The 25,304-nt window shown below is 39.3% G+C and overlaps 1 protein-coding gene across 3 annotated transcripts in view; it reads right to left on the bottom strand.

Moving 5' to 3' along the window:
• FOCAD (focadhesin) overlaps nt 1-25,304 on the bottom strand; it is a 134,954-nt gene that overhangs the window by 86,092 nt on the left and 23,558 nt on the right. For all 3 annotated transcript variants that reach the window (XM_069777479.1, XM_069777476.1, XM_069777480.1), the window contains exons 8-13: nt 21,710-21,811; nt 19,571-19,775; nt 17,167-17,373; nt 16,623-16,710; nt 15,738-15,940; nt 10,440-10,697 (exon numbers count right to left, since the gene is read on the bottom strand). In XM_069777479.1, the coding sequence (XP_069633580.1) occupies nt 10,440-10,697; nt 15,738-15,940; nt 16,623-16,710; nt 17,167-17,373; nt 19,571-19,775; nt 21,710-21,811 (1,063 nt within the window). The remainder of the gene's footprint in view (nt 1-10,439; nt 10,698-15,737; nt 15,941-16,622; nt 16,711-17,166; nt 17,374-19,570; nt 19,776-21,709; nt 21,812-25,304) is intronic.

The raw sequence follows: 25,304 nt of genomic DNA, 5'->3' as shown, positions 1-25,304 counted from the left end.
CTTGGAACAGGGCTTTAATGTAACTTGGGAAAGGGAGCTCCTCAGTAAGTCTCTGCACTACCTTTTCTTCTGTGTTCAACATAAGTTGGTTTTTTTTCTCCTCCCCACCTGGCTCTATTCTCATCACAGCTCAACTGGTATTTCAAATACGCATTGCAATTGGGATCTTTCTCCCCCACCCCACTCTCGGGGGGCTTCCTTGAATTTATCCCATCAGATGCCTTAATCAGCACATTCCTCCTAGCTTAAATGTCTTTGAAATGCTTGGTCACACTTTCAAGACCATCATCACAATATTGTATAAATCCTGCATCATAAGGAGTATTCCTTGTTATCATGATATTCTTTAAAGTACAAAAGCAGGTGGGGAAGCAAGTCATTCCAAACTCATCAGCACACAGCAGACTTTGATCAACATCAATTGTGGTCCCAGTCAAAATTCAGTAATAAGATGTCTGCGTTGACATTGAAAAACAGAAAAAAGAAACCTTCACTCAAAACATGAGATTTAATTTGCTGCCCTACCTTTCCTTCCCGCTCCCCAACTGTTACAATTTGTTTAGACTAACGTATGCACAATGCAGTTGTATTCCCCACTTTACCCATGCCAAAGGGACAACAGCACTGCCTAAGTGTGACGGTCTGACAAATTATAGTTAATGTCTCAAACATTTTTTAAAGAACTTTGGTGGAGAAGACGGCCTCTGTAGAAGTGCTGGAGCTGTGAAAACAGGAAAATGTGGCTGGAGGAGAAGGCCCCACAGAGGATGGGACCGCGCTTCTCCAAAGCTGCAATTCCTTATCTTAAGCGACCGTGAGAAGCAGCACAGCGTATGCACCTGGAGGAGGGGGCCCCACGGAGGATGGGACTGCGCTTCTTTCTTAAGCAGTCATGCCTGCAGGGAGAGAGAGGCAACTCCCCAATGGTACCCCAAGCCCACCGACCAATTCTGGAGAACCCTGGGAACATGAACTACGCATGTCAAGACCACCGACTAACACCCCTGAGCTACAAACAAATGGAGGACGAGTTCTCAGTGCATGCCCTCTGGAACTGGATCTTTGGGCTGGCTGGACCAACGCTGGACCCAGGACTGGTGAAATCCTTTTCTTCTCGCTCTCTCTTTCTTTTTTTTTTTTCTCACTCTCTTTTGCACAGTCCCTACACCTCATCCTTTTAAACACAAACCGTTGACCAAGTCTGGGACTAGGAGTGGATCCAGCTGCCCCTTGGCTCTTCTTTGAGAAGGAGTCCAGAAAGCAAGGGGGTGTGCTCTGAACCTTGTGACTCAATGGGAGGGTTCTCCCGACACAGTTTCATGTTCTTTTTCCGCTTCTTTTTCTACACCTCCCTCTCTTTTCAAACAACGGCTTAATGACATGATGCAAGGTTCATATTGATAAGTTCACTTGTACTTGGGCAAGGTTAGCTTGGTTGAATAAACGTTGATTGTTGTTTGAACTTCCCTGGTGTCGTTTCACCTTAATTCTGACAAAGAAAATCCAAAAACCTGAGTCGCTCCAAACTTGGGACACAACACTAAGAGAAAATTATGTTCATTAGTACACAGGAAGAAAACTAAAATTAACTTCCTGATTAAATTAAATAGAACCCAAAAGAAGACTTTAGTACCAAAGGTTCAACATCCTCAAAGCAAGGACTGGTTTTGGTTAAATCAAGCCTTAGGAAAAGGGAAGCTTGTGCAGAAACCAAGCAATACAGGAAGGAAAAAAAAAATCCCCTTGAAGCTAGGAGACTTGATAGATGCAAGCAGTTTTATTTCTGGGCACCTGTTGTACCTTGAGTGTTAAGGAAAAAATAAATCACCTGATTTACTGTTACCTAAATCCTTGAATGATACAAGGTAAATTGCAGGGCAATGAGCAAGCAATGCACATTCCATGCCTTCAGGGGACAGTCATTAACACTAACACGGCAACCTGCATCACTATTTTAAGTCCCAAAATTATCAGGGAGGTCACGTGTGCTTCTCTAATGTAAGTTTCCCATACAACTGTTAACACAATGTGTGAACAGGGAAGAAATGTCTTCTAACAAACTATCCAGAAAGTTTTGTATGCAGCAGCATGGCTGGAAGCCTCTCAACTCTGAGGTCAAGAGGGGTTTATTAATTCTTTAACCATACCCATCCCTGATAAATGTGTCATTGGTTTACCCTGTGCTGGACAAAAAGGCTATCTAAAACATCAATAGAGATGTCAGATATGTCATTACAATGATCAAACTCCTTACCTAAGTTCCTTCCTTTCAATCTCTCCTCATAGTGTCTCTTACTTTTGCCAGAGGCATGGTCTTATGCGACTCATTTTGGTCTTAAGCTAGCTCTCTATTGAATAGGCTACTACTTCCTGCATTTTTCTCAGTTGTAGCTACACTGGACTACAGATATGGGAATCAGACTGAATGACACTCAAAATAAATTCTAATAATAAATGATATTCATAATCCTTAGTTATAAAAGCATTCAAACTCTTTAAAGTAGTCTGCTCAGGCCGAGCCTTCATCAGCTATGATAAGTTCATTCTGAGTCCTGTGTCCACGTTAATTTTCTAGTTATGAAGTTTATTCTACACTAAACAGGTATTAAATGGAAGTTCTACAATGACTTTTACACTAACATCTAGTGAACAGATGCTATGTTTGATTTACAAAATTCTGAGGAAAAGTCTAAGCACGTGCTACTATAAGGCCAGTTACATATTTCCTTAAAGGTACTGTCCTTTAAAGTGCACTTGTTTTGAACTGTATATTCAAATTATAAGATTAGGAAAAAACCCAAAATGTTCTAGTACAGCAAAGCTGCTCCTCTCTCCATCTCCCTCATGGAATGGAGAATCAATGCTGGGACTAATTTCAATATTAAATTTATGCTAAATCTTCATCAAGGGCTTAACAGCTCCAAAGAGCTGATAAAACACTTCATTAGCTCCCAGCAGGTAGGAAGCAGCTCTGGAGAAGGAGAGGCATGCCGCCTGGCAACACTGCCTTCTGCATCTCCCATGCTCCTGGAGGATGCCGTGGTTAGGTCAAGTAAGGTCATCAGTAACCTGAAGAAAGGTTTCAAGATTATGTTTTTTGTTTTTAAAATTAATTTACATCTCAAAAATGAGGCTAAGTTATGTCAATGACTCTCCTTTTTAAAGTAAGATTAAGCATGGGAGACAAAATGCATTTGTTTATTTAATAAATAGGTCTGAGAACCATTCTCACTCTGCAATTTGGTGGTCTGATTTCTTTTTTCTAAGCTACAGGACAGTTATTCTTCTTCAAAAGCACAAGCTAAGGGAGGATAGCAGGGGAGGACGATAATCCTCTTCTGTTCCTTCACACTTCCTTACATTTTACTGAAGAGAAATTGTCCTCATGCAGCCCTTGTGTCAGAACAAAGAATAAAAGACAGCCAGAAAACAGCAAGCCAAGTATAGTCATGTCCAAAAGGAAAAACCCATTTCAAAAAAATATAATCCAAATACATATTAGCATATGCTGTCCCCATTTTAAACTCTAAATTTAGTATATCATTTTACATTATTCCCACCACACTTTCTCTGCTTCCATGCCTATCCTGGAGGGTTTCTTCTGAGTCAATTGTAACACTAAGAGATCACTCCAGGCCCCCCCCCCCACAAGGCAAACAAAAGGCAGGAAATAAATGTCACTGCAAAGTTACAGGTTTTTACTTCTGGGAAATGTCAGGCTGAACTTTGGAAGAGAGGTAGCATCAGCCTAGTTCTCCAGTAGGCAACGCAATGAAATGAGCAGGTTTTTGAAAGTGTTCAGTACTCTGGCATTTCTTGTTCCAGTAAGCAAGACAAAAGTACTGAAAAATTCACACAAATGAAGGAACCAGTTTTCCAGGTAAGTGCACAAATGAAGATACGTTTCTGTTTAGAAAAGCTATAAAATAAACTGCTGTCAAAAATCAGAAGCACTTTTTAAAGAACATAAGCCAGGTTTTCAAAAGTTTCATGTATTCCAGCAGGATCCTAAACAATAGGTTAGATTCTTCAACCATGAAGAATCTGTCCACAAGATCTGACTATAATATGATTGTTTCCCTGCAGCTACTCTCCAAAGTTCACGTAATCAGACATAGAACAATACCATCAGGTACCACCTGAGCAAGCCAAATCTAGTTCAACATATCCTTAAACATGTTTTCTACCCAAATAAAAATGTATTTTACTTTTTTTTTTTTAAATGCACTATCAGCCCCCAAAGAATGCAAAATAATGCATCTTCAGATGGATTTCCCAGAAGGGTGTCATCTACCACTAAAATATTTCATTCCAGCAGTTGAAAGACCATAAAAGAATGGATGTCCTCTAGAGCCTCATAATCCTCTAATAATGGTAATAGATCTTGTGCTACTATTCACCAGTGACCTCTCAGTCAGATGATTTAATTTCTTCCCCTTGCAGCACAGCTGGTTTCACACAGTGTAATAACAGTTTTTGCACAACAGGAAAATTCATCTGATTAGAAGGACTGTGTTAAGCCTTTCACGAAAGCATGTGTCAGTGCAGCCTCTGCAGTGATTTGATTTAAGACAGCCTAAAAGCCCATGTACTACTCTTCATTCCTCAGCCTTTTAAAAAGATGTCTGGATTTTCTTCCATAGTTTTTCAGACCATTACTCCAAAATGCCTCAGCTAAAAAACATATCTAATATAATTACCAATCTTGCACCATAAAAAGGCTTTCACTCAGTGGGGAAGGAGAAGGTACATACACAGAAGTCCTCTGTAGGCTATCTTCATGAAAAGGGCAAGAAAAAAAAAACAAAAATAAAGTATAACAACAACAATGTCTGTAAATCAGTTCTGGTAATTATTTTTAAACCTAGCAAGATTTTTTAAATGCTCCATTAATTTACTGCAGAGACAACAGACTCCTTATAAAAACAATATTCAGTGTGGAAATGGGAGATGCTGTTTGTGAACCCCCCTTATGATGTCGTAATAAACATGAAAGCAATGAGGATAGCATTCTCGATGCACATTCTCTCTTTCTGACCCTGTTTTGTTTTGAAACACAATTCTTCCACTCAGATTTTGCTTTTCAATTCAATATCCACAGCTACAACCACTAATTATCTGAACCACAAAGTAAACAGAATTTCACTAGCAGCACAATTACTTATTATCTTGATCCCTTAAAAAAAAAAGAAAGAAAAAAAAGCACCACACAATTCTTTTTATGCTATGACCCTCACCATGACATCTCAGCACTTCCATATATTCTGCTGTAGTACAGGTAGTCCACAGTTTGGCTGCAAAGCTGATACTTTTTCATTTTGCCCTGTGGACATTCTATTAACCTTTTGCAAGGCTAAGTGCTAAGGTCTGGTAGCACAAGCTTGCTTTGATTTGAACATGAATCAAAGACATGGAATTTGGAATGTACCTGTATTTACTTGTTTAGACCTTCTTTCCATTACAAACACCTGGGTTTAAACTGAGTGTTCAAGTGCTGCTAACACCAAATGAACAGATTCAAGTTAATATAGGTGACTGTTTAAAAATAAGCTTGGGATTAACAGCCATTTTTTATTCTCTTCTTTCTACAACCAACCTCTGATTTTCTTACTCTCTTCTTTAGAACAGCCTTCTAATTACTATGCTGCACACCACCTTCCACTGCATCCTTCAGAAAGTGCACTATGGAGCTGAAGATTCAAAATGTTTAACAAGTTTGTTGTGATGAGCCTTCCACTTTCTCAACTTAAAGGACATTCCAATCACTGTTTTACCACTTACTTTCCCCATCTGTTATAAAGCACCATTTATTTCACAGAATCATAGAATGGTTTGGGTTGGAAGGGACTTTAAAGATCATCAGGTTCCAACTCCCCTGCTATGGGCAGGCATACTTTCCACTAGACCAGGTTGCTCAAAGCCCCATCCAACCTGGCCTTGAACACTTCCAGGGATGGGGCATCCACAACTTCTCTGGGCAACCTGTTCCAGTGCCTCACCACCCTCACAGTAGAGAATTTCTTCCTTACATCTAATCTAAATCTACCCTCTTTCAGTTTAAAGCCATTACCCCTCATCCTATCATTACACTCCCTGATGAAAGAGTCCTTCCCCATCTTCCCTGTAGACCCCCTTTAGGTACTGGAAGGCCGCTATAAGGTCTCCCCGGAGCCTTCTCTTCTCCAGGCTGAACAACCCCAACTCTCTCAGCCTGTCCTCGTAGGGGAGGTGCTCCAGACCCCTGATCATCTTTGTGGCCCTCCTCTGTGGAACTGAATAGAACACAGTACAAATAAAGCAATTCCCAAAGTATAACTTTGCCATCATTAATCGGTTATTTCCCCCATCCATGAGCTTCAATGCTTTCTTCCCCTGCACTAAATACTTTAACTGCAAGAGAAAGACCAGACAAGTCCTAAGTAATTCCTCCTGCCTCATAGAGAGCATTGCACCTATGAGAAATAATGTGATAATCTTTCAGGGCAGTGCTGTGTCACACTGTAATAATCTCTGTGGACCCATTAAGCAGACTCAGAACTAAAATAACTTGTCAGAGTCAAGGCTTCCACTTCTTTCAAACAGTTAAGTAACAATTTACTGAATGAACTCTACACCATGCTCATTCCAAAAATACTAAAGCATGCTATTGTACCTAGTGATCAGCAGCAATACCACCACCATTTGGTAAATGGCTCTCCTAGCATAGGCTGTTTGGAGTTTTACCATGTCAGGGAAAATAACCTAGGAACTCTTAGTGCAATATATTTATTTCTCGCTGCTACAGACCACTGGAGCCTTCATGATCCAGTAATTTTCACTGTAAGGTTTTGAACAACACACAGCATTGGTATCTTAAGTTAAATAGAGTGACACGAAGCAGGTGACAAATTAAAAGGAAGCCAAACATTGCATGAAGCAGCAAAAGCAGCTACAAGTGCCCACTTGTCACAGCTGTCTGAGAAAGAATCTTTTGCCTTAAGTACTGCGAGGTTCTAACTTCCTCGCATGTTTTGTTATGCTTTTTTTTGCTTTTTAATTCTCCCCTGTTTTGTGTTATTTAACTGTCCTCTAGAAGAGGTACAAAGCTGTAACAGAATGGAAGAATTTTAAATCTAGTTTAAGAGAAAGAATTCATCCATGTGCAAGAAAGTAACAGCTATTCTAAGAAAATAAGAAAGAACCATTAAATGGACAAAGTAAGAATAGGAAAAGATATCCTGAAAAGAATAAAAAGCACTTCATTTCGAACATTTCCAACAGATGCCTAACTTTGAGGAGTCAGTTCTAACTTCTAGCAGCTCAGTATTTCCACTGACATCAGATTTGTAGCATCCCAGGGCAGCTGTTCTACATACAATTCAACAAGGAGTATACTAAGAACACTGAATAAATACTTCAAAAATAACTATCTAGGAACCAGATCCTGTTCTTATTTTGAACTGCAAATAAGCTGTGTAGCCTTGCATGTTCTTCCTAAAGCAACTATCAACATTGCAGTTCAGGCTTTGTATAAACAGTGTCATCTTAAACCTGCAAGCACCTGTGTATTCACTGAAATGAAATACCATACTAATTAACATTACCATAATGATAGCAGCATGCACAGGACAAAACAGGAACTTCAAAATACAATAAAATGAGTAGAGTATGACACTTCCTGATTTAATTCGCATATGGGCATGGATGCTACAGATACATATTGCTGTTACTATAACAGCAAACTGCCCAATAACTTTTTTCAATTCAACTGATGGCTACTTGTGGTTTGAAGTGTGCTACAGATGTGTTGCAGACAACTCAAGTCAGCTGCACCCTTCAGTTTAGTTTGCAATTTTCTCTTCACTGCTATACCTATTCCCAATATGCTGCACCTGTATTTACTCTGCTCTGGTGACACCCCACCTGGGTACTTTATCCAGCTCTGAAGTCCTCAGTACAGGAAAGCCACAGATCTGTTAGAGCAGGACCAGAGGAGAGCCACAAAAATGATCAGAGGTACGGAACACCTTTCCTATGAAGAAAGGCTGAGAGAGTTGGGATTGCTTAGCCTAGAGAAGAGAAGGCTCTGGGGAGACCTTATTGCGGCCTTTCAGTACTTAAATGGGGCTTAAAAGAAAGACAGAGATTGACTTTTTGGTAGGGCTTGTAGCAATAGGACAAGGGGTAGTGGTTTTAAACTAAAAGAGGATAGATTCAGACTAGATCTAAGGAAGAAATTTGTCATGATGAGGGTGGTGAAACACTGGCACAGGTTCCCCAGAGAGGTGGTAGATATCCCATCCCTGGAAACATTCACGGTCAGGTTGGACGGGGCTCTGAGCAACCTGATCTAGTTGAAGATGTCTCTGCTCATTGCAGGGGGGTTGGACTAGATGACCTTTAAAGGTCCCTTCCAGCCCAAAGCATTCTATGATTCTTCCAGACAAACAAACAAACAAAAAAACCAACCCAAAACCAAAAAACCCCAATGCTATGCTACTGATGCCACAATGAAAAATCCTTTTAAGACCAAGAAAACACGGCCTTTTTTATTCCTCCCTCCAAAGTATTGTATGTGTCTACTTCCTCAAGTTATAGTGAGAAATGCAATGAGTTAAATCTGTCTGGAGGTTACACACTTCTTTGAAACCCAGGGACAGTTGGTCTGCTAAGATGTAAATAACACATTTCGCTCTTTTTTCAGAGCAGTGATCTTACAGTTCATGTAAATTAACAGATTCTACATGTTCTTCCACACCCACATAACACTCACAGTCCTGATCAGTAATTCTATAGCAAAACTCTGCAATTTTCTCCAGGCTGAAAACTGGACTTTTCAATATGTTGCTGTGTGTCTGAACAGGAGTCAGAATTACTTTTTCCCCATATCATCCAAAACCCAAACCTTTATCTTTAATAAACAGGTTACAAATTTCAAGTGTCTAAAGACAGAAAACAAAAAACCTGGAACGAGCATCATTTAAGCCTAGAAATATAAAATAACCAATCCCCACAAAACCTACTTACAAGACAAAAGTATGACTGAATACAATGCTAGAAAGACAATAAAGAAAAGATAAAGTCCAAAAAATTCAGTCAAACTGAGAAAAAAATTTTAAACAAACCACATGCTCCCAAATCTGTATCAACTTGAGTGCATTATGAAACACACCCACAGAAGAAAACCGCAAAACAAAGGCCAGCCTGAAAGAGATTTAAGAAGATACATAAAAGGTTAACAGCAGGCAGCCCGCAACAGATGAAGCTGTCACCTGGTTTAAAAGCTTCTCCAGCTTAAGAAATACAGTTATCTCCAAAAGCACTGTATAACAGGTCTGGTTTAGCACAGCATTTCAGTATGTGTTCAACTGCAAGCGCATCCTGGACTGCTTCCCTGGATCAGAACTACAGTGCTCAGCACCATAAGTCACCAAGCACATATCCCATAAGCTCTATCTTTTTCCAACTCTTGTGCTGCAGAGTGTGACAACCCTTTGGGACAGAAAGCAATTTAAAAAAACCTGAAGCAAATAAAGCTTGTCTTTATGGCACATCTGAAATTTGAAGCAACACTTCTTCCTTCCCTACATTTTTTTTATTTTACAAATAAGATAGGATTGTTTCTGTATAATGCCTCCTGCATTACCTGTTACTGTTTCTAGATATCCCCATTTATCTTTCCAGGTACGTAGATAAGTATAAACATACTGTGTAATTCTGGCTTAAATTCAGTACTGAAGCTGACAAAGACCATGCACATATTTTTAAGTAGCAAGAATACAGAAATACAGAAATCACAAGGGACTTGGCAGTCTTCCAGTAATAAAAAAAGAACACACGAGAATAATGTGTGAGGTCACCAAAAGTCAGAAATAGTTTAGCAGCCTCTTTTCAACTTCCTTATGTTGTATTTTCATACTTCTTAGATAACATCAGCAAACAAGCCAGTCTTTTTTCCTAAGCATAAACAACTGAAAAATACTCGAAAACAGAGACAAAATACACGTTTTGCTGTAAGTGACCCACAAAAGGTGAGTTCCTACTTGGGGGCCAGGGGAATCCCACACAGCAGTGCGGGGGGGAGGGGTGTGGGGGGTGTGTGTCTGCGTGTCTGTGTGTGGAGGGATCCATACTGTACATATCACACGTATCTATACATTGTACATATACTCCCACTAGTAGACCTCCATCCTGCTCAGCTAGAAAGCAGAGCAGGATGGGGCTGTTGGTGCTGTTTTGTGTTCTTGTGAGTGCTCTGTGTGTCTGCATTTTATATATATATATAAGCACAAGTATGTTGCGTATAGGTGTGCTGCATGTGCATGTAAGTACTGGGAATACAGGCACAGTCTTGCCACTTGTCAGATCTGTGGTCATGAAGCTGCAGCAGCCTTGCCTCTCTCAGACTGCTGAATCCAGCCCAATCCCTGTAACAAAATCCACCACCAGTAAAAATTTACCTGAGAACAATCAGCCTTGGCTATTTCCGTAGTAGCCTGGAGTACATCACGAAGAATGTCTCCATTTTCTTGGATCAGTAGGTAAGCCAGCAGCAGAAAAACATGGGCAGGGACTCGAGTTGTAACAGGCAGCAGTGATTTCACTGAAGATAACCAGTTAGTAACCGCAGACTTCTCTTTCATAAGCTCTATGATCTTACAGGTTGTATACAATGAGCTGTAAGAGCTGGTTATGGGGAAAAGGAGTTTGAAGGACACCTGAGAACAAGTGAAACAAACAAAATTCTCAATCAAACAAAATAAGGTACCATGAAAGAACAAAGAAAAAACATAACTAATCCAGCTCTATCATAAAAAAAAATAATCCTTTTTTAGGGTCCCAATGCAATAAATTTAAAGAATAAATTGCAATACATTTCTTTACAATTCTTCATATTAATTCCTGCACTAAGGATGTTTGAGTGGGTTGCTAATTCCCTATTCAGGAGTTCCCCCTTTATTTGGCATCCATCATTCCTGTTCCTGCTGGTAATTCCTCACTAAAATGGACACAATAAAACTGGAGTACATTAAAAACTTCTGTTCCTGACAATCACAAATGCATCACAAACGTGCAAGTATCATCTACATTATTTTAAGGAAATTCTCTTAACTTCTGATAGTACTTAATAAAACACCACAGTTTAAGTTAAACAAAAAATGTAAAGTTGGATTAACTGTTTCACTTCTCAGAACAAAACGTTCTATAGTCATGAAAGATAACATTTAGAAGCAGAAAAGTAGTAAAATACAAATGAGGAATCCTCCTAACTCAGGTTTTTATATATGTAAAAGTATATATATTTTAAGGCTTCTGCAAATTAATGCGGAAGTTCAAAGTTTTTCATTAAAACAAAAAAGCTTAATGCAAGACAAACCATCTCTTTCCTACTAATTCTTTGTTTCCTTAGAAAATGCAACGTTTTCAGAAATGTCTTTCCATTATCAAGACAGTAGCTGGCAGGCAATAATTACATGAAGAACATTTATATAAAAATCAGGTCAAGAAAGTATTTGAAAAGATATCTGCAAATGAACATTAAAAATGGAATTCAGACTCCAGCAAGGCAGGCCCTACTCACCTTTAAATTACCAGGTAAAAAGAGATTTTGAGTGGCAGAAGCTGTCCTCCACAGAACTGCAGAATTTCATTTTAAACACATTGTTCAATGCCATGTAAATTTATTTTGGCTAATGAAAGGTAGAATACCCCTGTATTTTAGAAGACCTTTTAAAAATAATATTAAAATTAGCTTATCCCATTACTTATGTATTACAATTACTTTACGAGAAAAATTCAGCAATCTATAATGCCATCTCTCTGGCTGGCAAGATCACTGGGAGCCAGAAATTTCTTCTGAATACAGCTGTGAAACTGCCATTTATTGATAAAGGTATTTAAACTTTATCCAGGGACATACAGTGGGCTAAGAACAGCTTCAGGATCTCTAAGTTGTACTGTTTAGTTACCTGCCTCTACAAGACTGTAGGACTTGAAATCAAGATCAGACTATTACAGGTTTGGTTTGTTGGTTTTTTTTAAATGCCAGGAAAAACTGCTAAAATTGGTAGAGCCTGAAATATTATATTGATATTTCCCATTCCACATTACTTCCCCAAAGGTTTTGTGTAGGGTTTGGCATTCGGAAGATCTCGCGATGTCACAGAAAGTTAGAGGGTTAGTTGCAGCCTTATGATGTGTCTGTAATCCCGCCTACCCTTGTTAGTATAAAAGGAATTGACTGCGCAATAAAAGGCGGAAGTTGGCACTCACACTGTGTGTGTTATCTGTCTCTTTCCCTGGTCTGGGGGGTGATCAGTGATCTAATCGTGGCACCTTGATATGCGGCGAACGCTACAGTTTTGCTACACAATTTTACTCACTCCCTTCTCCCTTTATTTCAGCTGCATGAAAACAACCTATCACCATATTTTTACTTTAATGCTGCACCCCATTCAAGCAGGTTAGGTAGAAAATTTCAGTCTGCCATCACAGAAAGATAGATATAAAATCCCTCAATGGCAAAGTAGAAATGCAGGTTAGCCACATCCTAACATTTCTCAAAATCTTGGGACTACTAGTAGAACAATTCCCCGTTACCACCACTGCCAAGAAAAAAGCCACTGAAGAAAATACAGCTTTTGGGTGTGGTTAAAAATAAAAAATAAGCATACGGGCTATGGAAAGGCAGCCACCTGCCCACTGAGGACTACAAGAACCTTGGTAGGGCATGCAGAGGTGCAGACAGGAAGGTTAAGGCTCACCTAGAACTAAAATTGGCCAGAGACATCAAGAAGAAAGGGTTCTTCAGATATGTGAGGAGTAAGCAGGAGCACAGGGAAGACCTAGGCCCATTACTAAACAGGGCAGGGAAAATGGTTACAAATAATGCTGAGAAGGCAGAGGTGGTCAATACCTCCTTTCCTCCATCTGTACCAGCTCACAGGATCAAGCAGCTATAACAATGCACGTGTCGAACCACCAGTAGTGGCCCTCTGTAGGGGCTCAGCGCAGATAAATCAATGGGCCTGGAGTTAACCCAGGTGTTAACAGAAGTGGCTGACAGCCTTCTCCTGGACAAACTACCAAGATACAGACTGGATGGGTGGTCTGCAAAATGGGTAGGAAATGGTCTCACAGCCTGCACTCAGAGGGTGGTAATCAATGGTTTTTACTCAGGCTGGCAGCCTGTCACAAGTGGGGTCCCCCAGGGATCAGTACTGGGACTGAAAACACCCTGATCAAGTTTGCTGACGACACTAAACTGGGTGGTGAGGTGGACACGTCAGAAGGGAGAGCTGTCTTTCAGAGAGACCTGGACAGGCTGGAAGAATGGGCTAGCAAGAACTCTATGAAGTTCAACAAAGACGAGTGCAAAGTCCTGCAGCTGGGACAAAATAACCAAACAGGCTATGATCTGTGTGGCTGGGGAGCAGCCTTGCTGAAAGGGACCTGGGGGTCCTGGTGGACAACAAGCTGAACATGAGTCAGCAGTGTGCCACTGCAGCAACCAAGGCAAATTGGATCCTGAGCTGCATCACAGGCACATTATTAGCAGATGTGATCATCCCACTTTAATCACCGCTTGTCAGGCTGGACCTGGAGTACTGGGTCCAGTTCTGGTCCCCACAATTCAAAAAAAGATGCAGACAAGGGTCCAAAGGAGGGCCATGAAGATAATCAAAGGGCTGGACAACCTGTCCTGTAAGTTAGGGCTTTTAATCCTAGAGAAGAGAAGGCTCAAGGGGGACATCACCACAGTTTCCCAGTACCTGAAGGGCAGCTACTAAGAGAACAGAAGCTCTCTCTTCACAAGGAGCCACATGGAGAGGACAAAGGGCAACGGGTACAAGTGGTACTGGAAGAGGTTTCATCTTGATATAAGAAAGAAATTTTTTACAGTGAAAACAATCATTCACTGGAATAACCTCTACAGGGACATGGTAGAGTCCCCATCACTGGAGGTTTACAAGATGTGATCAGGCAGGGTGCTCGATAATCTCACCTAGGCTCCCTTTTCCACAAAAGGCTGGACCAGATGATCTTTCAAGGTCCCTTTCAACCCGGGCTGTGCTGTGGTTCTATGAAAATATACCATAACTTAATTACGTTTGCTCTTACATACTCTTATTCAAAGCTTACTCACTGAGGACATAACACTTCCTTTCTTTTTCCTACCTCTTTTCTTGGCCATTTCCACTGTGAGGAAAGTCTAAGTAAGGAAAATTCATCAAAGGTTGTATTGTCACAACAATGATCTGATCCTACCACACAAATGGACTGAACCCATGGGAACATTAAACAGAAAGTCTACATTTTTTAGTCTTTCAGTTGAGAACCAAAGGTTATTGGCATGCTTTTTACAAACAATAATGAGGCAAAATGAGCGTCTGTCTCCCTGTTCTCATTGCTAAACATGTAAACCGAAGATCTGCCATGCTACTTGCTATGAACTCCACAGGGATGTCTATCAGTGTGACAGAAGTGAAGAGACTGTTAGAGAATTCCCACCAAAAAGAAGTGTCTTTTCAGTATAATATGGCTAACGGAAAAAGTTAAAGTCATCACAAATTATTTAAGCCCTGAACACAAAAGCTTTCACATGCTTTTTGAAGCAAGGAGAATACCAGAATTAGTACAACAAAGCTTTGTTACAGAAAGCCAGTGTTATATCATGTACTGTAATCAGTGTCCCACAGTAAGCCACTAGTCTTGTAAGACATTAAACTAGCTTCTACAACACCACAGAAAAAAAAAGATGGGCCACTGACACAGAGCATAGAGGACTGAAGTACTTGGAACACCTCTCACTGAAACAAACCTCCAATGACATCTGTACAGGATGCCACCTAGAAAGTCCATTAAAAGGAAGTGAACAGCCTTCTGTACTTAAAGCCATCCCACAGAATATTATTTCAGAGCAGAATAAGGAGTGCAGGCTTTAGTGAACTTTAAAACATTTATCTTTCATTAGGAGTACAAATGGGCTTGCCTTTTCAGATTTATGGAAATGGAAGATGAAGTTGGGGAGGGATTCCAGGACAAGGAGACATGGCAGAACTCAGAATTGGTATCTTTTTCCGTCTCCAATTAGTCACATCACCACCCTCCCTACACCACATAACAGGGGTGTAAAGCAGGAAGGGAACTTAAGCATCTACAGTGCTAAGCACATTTTGATCAAAGAGACATACTGTCACCTCTTCTCAGAACAGATGAGACAAATGGTTGGGGGCAGCTACGTGTGACATAAGTAAATAAATAAAAACAAAAAAACCAACAGCACAAATAAAAAGATCCAGGATAATGAGCTCAAATTTGGTAAGTGACACTTACGTGCTCCGTAACTCTCTCCAGCCAAAGGAGAAAGAATGGTAGCTAACAGTCACATACAATGGTAGGGAAAAGGATATAGACGAGTAGAATAAGCAAGTCTGAAAGAGACTAAGTATACACAACCTTGTTTTCTACAAAGTCCTGTTACTTGATTAATGCAGGTGAATTCTTTAATCTATATGGTCTCTAAAAGTAAAAAAATCCCATCTCCTAAGTAAAACAGTATCTAGCATACCAACATACTTCTACTTTACCAGTAGTCTGGTTTTATGAACTATACATATTTTTGTTTCCATACAATGTATTACACAATGAAGATCACACATGTAGAGTCTTTCCCAAGCAGCTAGGTGTAATGCAGCAAAATTGTTAAATGCATCCCCTACCTGCCCCAAAAGAAGGAAAAAAACTTGTAACTTTACCAATTCCTTTTTATCCTTCACACCTTCCTCCTGTAATATTCCCAAAAGATTTACAGCCAGCTGCTGCCTGGTCGTTCCAGAATCATCATCTGATAGGCAGTCCCCAACTGCTGTAGAAGATAAGATCTGCAGCACAGGCATCACCAAAATAAGGGCTGTAGTTGAGATATTCTGGGTTTCTGAACAGCAAAGGAGCTTGTAGGCTATTTGAGACAAGGTGGGGAAAAACAAAGATCACGTAGGGAAAAAAGTATTAACATAATTTGTACTTTTAGGCATGATGCAAGCATTTCTAGGAAACACTCTGGTCAAGCAAAGTAACAGTCCCCAGAATTACAGGTGGTGCATACTAGAGTTAAAGTGCAAAAGATTTTTTGGTAAAACTCCGATTGTATTCAGAGACCCATACATTTCTGTTGTTTATAGTAAAGTACCTGATGGCAGCAAGAAATACAATAGTGGACCATAGCACTGTCCTTCACTCTTACTGGAAAAACTCCACTAATCAAAACTGCTAAGCCAAAAGCTCAGCCAAACATTGCCATGACTGTCAGGCCTGCCTCCTTAAGATATCAAAAGAAACCAGTCAGGATGCATGAAACTCAGATGAGAATACCCTGTTCTTGACTCAAAGAACCTCCAAGACAGCAGGGAGCTTAGAATACAGTAACATCCATGGAAAAAAGTCAGTGTAGCAGGAAAATTTACCTTTATTGCCATTAGATCAATTGTTACTTTTTAAATTCAGGAAAAATTCTGCTTATAAAAAAACATTTCATCACCCAATCCAACTTCAGGGGAATGCAGCACTTATTTTCATAAACATGAAGAAACAAAGACACAATCTTAAGAGCATGGATTCCTCTTTCACAAGAACAGCTTTACCTAGACTCAAGACAGATTTTTGCTGACTTTCTGGTGTTTGCAACAGTAGAAGCGCTAGCCCAATTATACATTGTTCCACTGGAAACACCTAAAAGAAAAAAAGAAAGAGGTTCAAGTCTTCTTTATTTTTCAGTGGCATTAAACAGTACAACTGGGCAACAACAAAAACTCTGTAAGGAGTTTCTTCATGATTCATAGTGAGTGCACACAGAGTGACACAGCACATGCAATGAAGAATGAGTAGTGTAAAAATAGTATTTTAACTGAATAACTACAACATTTTAATTTGTTACTTTGTTCAAACCATTTAATCTCAGTTTAAACCAACTCCCATACTAAAAGGTGAACTGATACATAAAGAACCAGTTAAGTTTTTGCCTTCTGAAGGTCTTTAATCAAGGAAAAAAAATAATTAGAAGCTTTTGAAACAACACTGGTCACTTGCAGATGAATGCCATGTATGAATGTCTCTAAATACGGTCTTAAACATGACATTGTTTAAAATTTAATACAACTATTTTATTTTCTCCCCATGAACTCTTACCTCTTTTAAGAGCTCAAAGTTGTCTTCTATTAAGGAGATCAAAGATGAGCATTCTCCTGTTGCATTTAAACACACTTCACAGAAGCATAACAGTTGCAGACAAAACTGGGATAACTGAACTTTCCAAAACACAGGATAGCGCAGTAGGCTGAGGAATAGCTCTTGCAGAAAAAACAAGGCTTCTGTAACTTGCAGTAAGTCTTTAAGCTGTAGAGAGGTAGTTAAAAAACAAAACAAAACCAAAACGCATTCAGGTTTAGTTCCCCTTCCTTATCTATCCAGAATTCCCCAAGTTTAGAATTAGTTCTATTAGCTCTGCAATACTTCCATTGCAAATGTTACTACGACTTTGAAGAAACACATTATAAACTAAACCCAGGAATCTCTCACCCAACTTCCCTGAAAATCAATAGATGAACTGCTATTTAATGTTTTGAAGTAAAATTAGAAACATATGAAAGGATAAAAAGATTTCTTGGTAGCTGATGAGAAAAATCCCTTCTTCCTCAAAAGCAACAGCAAATTAATTCAGCTCTTGGGGTTCTCTCAGCAACATAAAACAAATTGTGTGGAGATTTCATATAGCAGGTAAATATCCTTGTAATGGAAACATCCTGCTCTAGGATATTTCCTCTGTAATGTAACCAAGATTTTAACATATGTCTCAAAAGAGAAAGGCAGTGGTGTTATCTGCTTCAAGACCACCATGTAATCTACCTACCATAAAAATAAAAAGTTGAAGTGCAATACCCTAAAAAAGGTATGTCCATATTTGGAAGCCAAGTAAAGAGGTTTCAAGAAGCAGGCTGCCTCAAAATCCTAATATGTTAGATGAGAGCTCTTCTGCTCTTGAAAATTCTAGTTCCAGACAAAATCAGCTGTTCCAATCCAGACTCTGGAGCCAGCATTAAGGATAACAACCCTATTTTTAGTCCCTTGGAACTAATTCTATAAATAATCTGCTCTAATTGAAGCTTCATGTTCACTGAATTTTTCAGCAGAAAAGTCTGCAGGTGACAAGGTGTACTTCTGATAGCTTGGCTGATACTGTCAGACAAAATGACTACGAAGCATTTCAGCACTTAATGCAACAGAGGATTAAATAAGGCTAACGTTAAGGCTAAGAAGAACGTGAGGTTCAGAGAATGATGGGGAAGGAATGACAGATTATAGAACAGTCCAAACAGGCTTCTTGAAGGAAGTATTTCCCTTTCCATTTTGAAAGTAGTAACTCAGGCAAGACGAAAACATTCAAGTTTAAAAAAATGCAACAGATTTCTAGTAAAAAAAGGAAGTGCCAACAAGCATGGAGGAAAGAAAGGTTCATAACTGATTTTACAAGTCATCTTCAGCGCCATTTTTATGGCTAAATGTTACCAAGTCAAAAGCTTGGTCATACATTCAGGACAATGTTACACTGAAGTTCAGGTAGAATCAAGACAAAATCAGAAATGTCCCCGTGACTAGAAAAAGTTAGCATGTACTGCTCACCATGATGAGCAGATGTGAACAAAGACAAATGTGTCTCATATAAGCTATTGTTGTCCAAAAGATGGTGAAAAGCAGCTAGCAGTAGAAAGAAGACTTTACTAGTAAAATTCCTCAGGAGGAAAATGCTACCAAATAGCCTCATAACAAGCTTATTTAGCTTTACATTATCAATATTATCAAACACTCTCTCTATGGCAGTAATACTATAGCACCTCATGTTTGACTGAATATATTTGAAACTGAAGATGTTGCTCTAATATTAAAGAGGAAGGAAAATGTATATAGGTACAAAAAAGCTTAACCAATGTCACAATAGAGCATGAGGCAAAGCAGAGCTAGTAACCTTAACCAACACCTTAGACCCCTAACCAATGGGGACAGAAAGATTCAATCTCTAGCTCCTAGCAAGTTAAAAATACATTCAAAAATTTCAGCATATTCCAGAACAATTAAGTTTTGTCTTCAGATCCACTAATCCCTCTGCTATAAAGTGCATGAAAGGGTTATCTAGGAGTACTTAAATCATGCTTCTCATATAGTTTGTTTCATTTTAATACTCTCCATGTTAAAAATAGCATGTTTTTGACAAATAGCTTACCATTTAACAACATTGTCTCTCTCATGGGTATCTCTACAAGTTTACTGTATGTTTACTGAGGCAACTAGTGGCAAATAATCATGGTAAACGTGTTTCAATTTACAGCTTACCAGGTGTATCAAATGTGAACAATTAAAAAGTTTTACTTTCTACCAGAAAGAGCCAGTTTGTTAGATTTCTGTATTACCAACAGATCAGGTCTATAGGAAATGGAAGAGAACGCTTTATTTGTACACTTGAAAGGCGATAATAATAATACTATCATCGCTTTGATAGCATTTATTTGTAAAAGGTGGTGTCAGGCAACAACCGTACCTGAAGGCGTGGAATCAAATCACACAGAAGTTGAAGAATCTGGCATTCCAGCACAGAGGGTGCTTCTTTGTGCTTTGGACCATGAGGCTGAAGCAAGATCTTAAGTAAACCCATTCGCAGTTCAGCATATTCCCGTAACTGAGATGGTTCGCAATACAGGTATCTTAGAAAGGGAGCCATTAAGCCAACACATGAACTCTGTGCCCTGCAGTTCAAGAAATGTTTGCCAAGATTGTTTAACAAACAACAAGGAAAACCCAAGCAATGTGACATTCCCTGCAATAATGTACAGGATGCAATTAATACTAAGGTGTTATGAAAGGCATTACTAAATCTCACAAAAAACTTTGACTTATTAGCCCAAAGTACTGTCATAAGACCTTATATAGCTACCAGACAATGAAGTGCGATTGTGAAAAGACTCAATATTTAAGCATGAATACTAGTCAATATGTACTTGCAGATTATGACACTCTTAATTTTATTCTTTTTTTTTTTTCCTCATCAATTCAGGAAAGTGACTTTCCTTGCTGAATGTCATGAGAGACTAATGGGCCATTCTGAAGTAGCATTTGGACAAGACTATTCAGAAGTATCTTTTTAAAACACATAAAACTTAATTTCAGTGAAAGAGAGCCATCCATTCCTTGCCAGTTTTTGCCCAATGGTCTTAAACAATTACATGAAACAGGAACTGCTTTAACCAAGATGGCTCCCCAGTAAAAAATTTATCACAGAACAATTCTTTTGGCTTGACCATGTTAGGAATACCAGCTGTTCTTGACATTATTAAAATAACCTAATAAAGCTAATGATCAATACATTAACAAATATACAGGGAATCAAAAGTCAGTTTTAAACAAGACTCAGCCCTGATACAGAGCTTTACAGAGTATTCAATAGATCAACATATGTGGCACTTGTTGACATTGTGCTTAGTGACATGGTTCAGTGGTGGACTTGGCAGTGTTAGGTTAATGGTTGGACTCGATGTTCTTAAGGGTCTTTTCCAACCTAAATGATTCTATGATTCTATATTGTCAGTCTATAACTTTATTCCACAGAAACGTTTGCACAAAAAGCAGCAAAGGAAGTTTAGGGGATTTTCCTTTTCAGCAAGAACAACTCCTGTTTTAAATCAAAACAAGCTACCAGCAGAAAATCCACAGTTCATTCCATCATTCAGACACCTGGACAGGACTCTTCACGAGTCTCAAATTTAGCAGCTAAGTGGAAGAACAAGTTTGTAAACAGTATTTTAAAAATACTCTGATCAACTAAACTGAACAAAACACACTTTTGCTAGAAAGTCTTACTGTTGATCATGTAGTCTAGGCCCACGAGAAATTTAGGAGATTAATAAACTTACTTTTTAGTCAGAGCAACAGAATACAGAAATCAGTTTCACTGTACAATTACTCTGCTGGATTTCTATGAATCTTCCAGAAAACAGGAAAAAAGAAATACTTTTTATCTGAAAAGAATCATTGAAAACATTTGGCTTTAAGGCTGCTACAGCATTTGGTATCTTACACTGAAGGTTTATTGGAAAAATTCTTTGGAGATAAGCATGAAGAAATGTTGAAATCCTTGGTAGCTTGTGTATTTGTTCATTGTTAAAGATATTTTATCAGGCTGTCCCACTGATTTTTTTTTTCTTTTTTTTTTTTTAAAATCAATAAGCATCTTTTTTAAAGACCTCATCCTGTACTGTGAGATGTAATTGTCTGTGCTTTCCCTTCATCATCCCACTATTTTGTATAAATGAGTTATACCTGCATACTAGTCATCTTTTTTGACCAGTCAAAATCTTGACAAAACAAATAATCAAAATTGCTTATTTAAAAAAAAAACAACCTCCAAAGGTGCTATCGACTTTGCAGCAACTTTTCACATCCATAAAAATTACATCAACATGAAAGAGTAAAGAAAAAACCTATAAATATCAATTTTTGATGGATTATTCTAGTATTTTATTAATTTTTTTTTTAACCTTTAAATGGTGTCATTAAATTTTGTAATTCTCTTTTTCGAAAGACAGAATTCTTAATGCTCATTGCAGCTGCCTTCAGGAAATAAGTTACACTGGTATGATTCAGTTACCTACATGTGCTATTTTTTAATTATTAATTCATTTACCTCTCTGGACACTGATGGAAAAATACTGTTATCTGCTGCAGCAGAACTGGCCAGCAATCAGGTCTGTTTTCAAGGACACTGATTAATGGATGAGGACCGTTCCTGAAACACAAAGAAATCACACTTGGATCTATAATGCAGAAAGCGAGTGTGCAAAACAACTATCTTCAAATTAAAAGCAGCTGTAGAAATAGACAATTTAACTACCTTGTATTACCAACTCCCTTTACCAACTTTGCCAAGATTACTACACTGTCAAAGGAGAACATTTTATAGGAATTTCAGGAAATAAGATTGAAACAAAATCTCTATTTGAAAAGTCTTGGTCTGATTTTTTTTTTTTTTTTAAATGTCTAAGGATCACTGCTCAAATGTGTGGCCTGATTTGAGCCACTGGTAGCAGCACTAAGCTTTAGTAGTGGGCTCCAAGTAATACCCACAGAAAAATTTGAAACACATGTCACGCTTCAGCACCTGAGACCAATCAAGGTGACCATCATCCCACTTGCTACTTTAAATCTGCTCCCAACTTGTTTTTCCTTCTTTTAGACAGTGAAAGAAGCAGGAAAGGAGAAAGGCTGACGACACCACCAGCCTAGGGACCTCCACTTTACTGCCAGCCCTCTGATAATGGTTGCATTTAAAAAGGTTACTGAGGCCTAGTAGTCACCTGTTCTTCTCAGATGAATCTATCACCAACATCTTCTGAACCTCCAAACTCAGTGACTGAAGGCCATCTACACCACCCAGAAGATGCGATGCTTGCATCAAACAGTGACTACCCTTGTACAATAGCAGGTGGAGGAAAAGCTGGGCAGGTGGGGAGCCTGAAGTATATGATTTGTTCTGTCAGAAGCAAACCCAAAGTTTTTTGACTACAGTAAGTTAGCGTAAGAAAGGAAAACAGAACATGAGTCTGAACATTACATTTCCTGGAAAGGTGGGAAATTGGAAAGAACTGGTGATGTGAAGGCAGGTTCATCACTACCACCATCACCTGCTTATGGAGTTTACCCACTGTCCTTGCTGTGACTGACACCATTACTCCCACCTGCCTGCTAAGTGTCCTTATTTCCCCCAGCTTCCTCTCCTGCTTCAGCCAACTACAAGCAGAGTAGTGTCAATTCGTCTCTGGGATACCAACAGCTTAACAGCAGACAAACAGATACTCCCCTGCTCTCAGAGCAGAAACAACTTTCCTAATAACAAGAAAGAAAAGTTGGAAGAGAAGAGTCTTGCTGATTCCCATAGAACTGCTAGACACATGTGAGAGAGCAGGGCTATATAAATACATGGAAAGGCAACAAACGCACGCACACCACACAAGACTGGCAGCCGCAGAGAGGGGCAGCATATATCTAGGAACTGCAGATGCTGCAGACCACTACCTTCAGTTTGGTTAACCATCTTTCCTGCTCACACGTCCAAAAAATCTGTGCTACACACCAGCTTTACCTATGCAGCATTAGATGATCTGAGACCGACCAACTGAAGCGGTACATCTCAAGAGAGAATGCCTCAGTTTCAGACACTAACTATGCCTTTTAAATAAAACAGTAATTAAGAATTGGAAAAAAAAAAAAAGAAAAGAAACAAGAGACGACAGCAGACACACCCCCACACCCACAACATAACATTACAGCTCCTTGCATGTGTTTACAGGCCAGCTGACTTTCATGCATGTGTACTGTCTATCTTGAAAATTTACTTGCCATCAACACAGCAAATAACGCTAATTTCTTGTCATAATACATAAATATGATGAAGTAAACATTCTTAGTAAGGTAATCTAAATAGTGGAAATAATTACAAAATCAGTAATAAAGCTGAAAAACCACAAATAGTGTCTGAGCAATAACATCAAGGAAAATCACCACCCATACAGGCTAACAGAACAGTGAGAAATTACAAAGCTACTGTACCTAAACACAGAAGGAAATTTAGCAACAGAACCTGACATCTTATGCCTGGCACCTCTTTAATGTAGCTTAAAAGACAGGAAATTTAACATATTGTATCTAAATCTTTATAAAAGTGTAATTAGTAGCTTTCAGCTTACTCTGTTAAAAAAAAACAAGTTAAATTTGGAGGTGATGTCGTGCTAAGATAATGAGACCATACCGAGGAAGAAGAATTAAAAATAAAGTAGCTGGATAAGCTTTTCAGGAGCAGATATTTAGCTTTCTGTCTGGATTAACTGAACAGCTTTTAAGCTAATGCTGTCTTAGCATTTAGAAAAAACACACTAACAAAAACTTACGGGAAAAACAAAAACGTAACAAATTCTGCTTCCAAACCACTCAGCAGCATAAAAGCATATAGTTTTCCACACTTACTGATCCATGTTCTAACAAACAGAACACTAGACGAGATTCTATTTGCAATTGTCAAAACCCACTCTGGAAAGCAGAGTTAAGTACCATTGCCTAATAGCTGTAGGGGGAAAAAAGAAAGCACGGGGTGGGGGATGTGGGTCGCAGTAGCTTTCAGTCTCAGTCCTAAAGTCTTTTGCAGGCTATGACTGGGAAAATTCCTGGAGTTACAGGTGCCATCTTACTTCACTGTTGTATCCAGCATAGAGAAAATCTACTTCAGCTCTCTGTGCAATGTGCTCCAGTGCTCACTGTGAAACATCTTTCCTTATATACAGTCAAAAACTCCTGGTTTTAAAATTATGCTCACCACCAATTGTTCTTCCACCAAGAACCAGGCTCTGCATTCTTGGTAACCTTCCTTTTTCACCTACCAAAGATCTTGGGAGTCTGGGGAGGTCCCTGTTGAGTGGAAGCTAGCCAACATTATTCCTATCTACAAAAAGGGAGAGGGGGAAGACCCAGGAAACTACAGACCTCTTAGCGTAACCTCAGTTACTGGAAAAACGATGGACAAGATTATACTGGGTACTATTGCAAGGCATTTAAAGAATAATGCAATCATCAGGCAAAGTCAACGTGGGTTCACAAAGGGAAAGTCCTGTTTAACTAATTTGATATCCTTCTGTGGTAAGGTCACCCGCCTAGGGGGTGAAGGGAAGGCGGTGGATGTAGTTTTTTCTGGATTTTAGTACGGCTTTTGATACTGTCCCTCACAGCATCCTTCTGGACAAGTTGTCCAACTGTGGGATGAGCGGGTTCACGGTGCGCTGGGTGAAAAACTGGCTGAAAGGCAGAGCTCAAAGAGTCGTAGGGAATTGGGCTACACCTGGCTGGTGACCAGTCACCAGCAGTGTTCCTCAGGGTTCAATTCTAGGGCCAGAATAGGGTTCAATGTATTTATCAATGATCTGGATGCAGGAGTTGAATGCCCCATTAGCAAGTTTGCTGATGATACCAAACTGGGAGGTGCTGCTGACTCTCTTGAGGGACAAGAGGACTTGCAGAGGGATCTGGATAAGATCAGAGCATTGGACTACGATTAAGGAGATGAAATTTAGCAAGTCAAAATGCTGGATTCTGCATCTAGGACAAAGCAAGGCCGGGCACAAGTATAAACTGGGAGCGGAGTGGCTGGAGAGCAGCCCTGCAGAAAGGGATCTGGGGGTGCTGGTTGACAGCAGGCTCAATATGAGGCAGCACTGTGCCCTGGCAGCCAGGAG

Source organism: Haliaeetus albicilla, chromosome Z (genome assembly GCF_947461875.1).
Source record: "Haliaeetus albicilla chromosome Z, bHalAlb1.1, whole genome shotgun sequence".
Lineage (NCBI taxonomy): Eukaryota > Metazoa > Chordata > Aves > Accipitriformes > Accipitridae > Haliaeetus > Haliaeetus albicilla.
The sequence above is the reverse complement of the archived record's forward strand: the minus strand, read 5'-3'. Positions and strand labels throughout refer to the sequence as shown.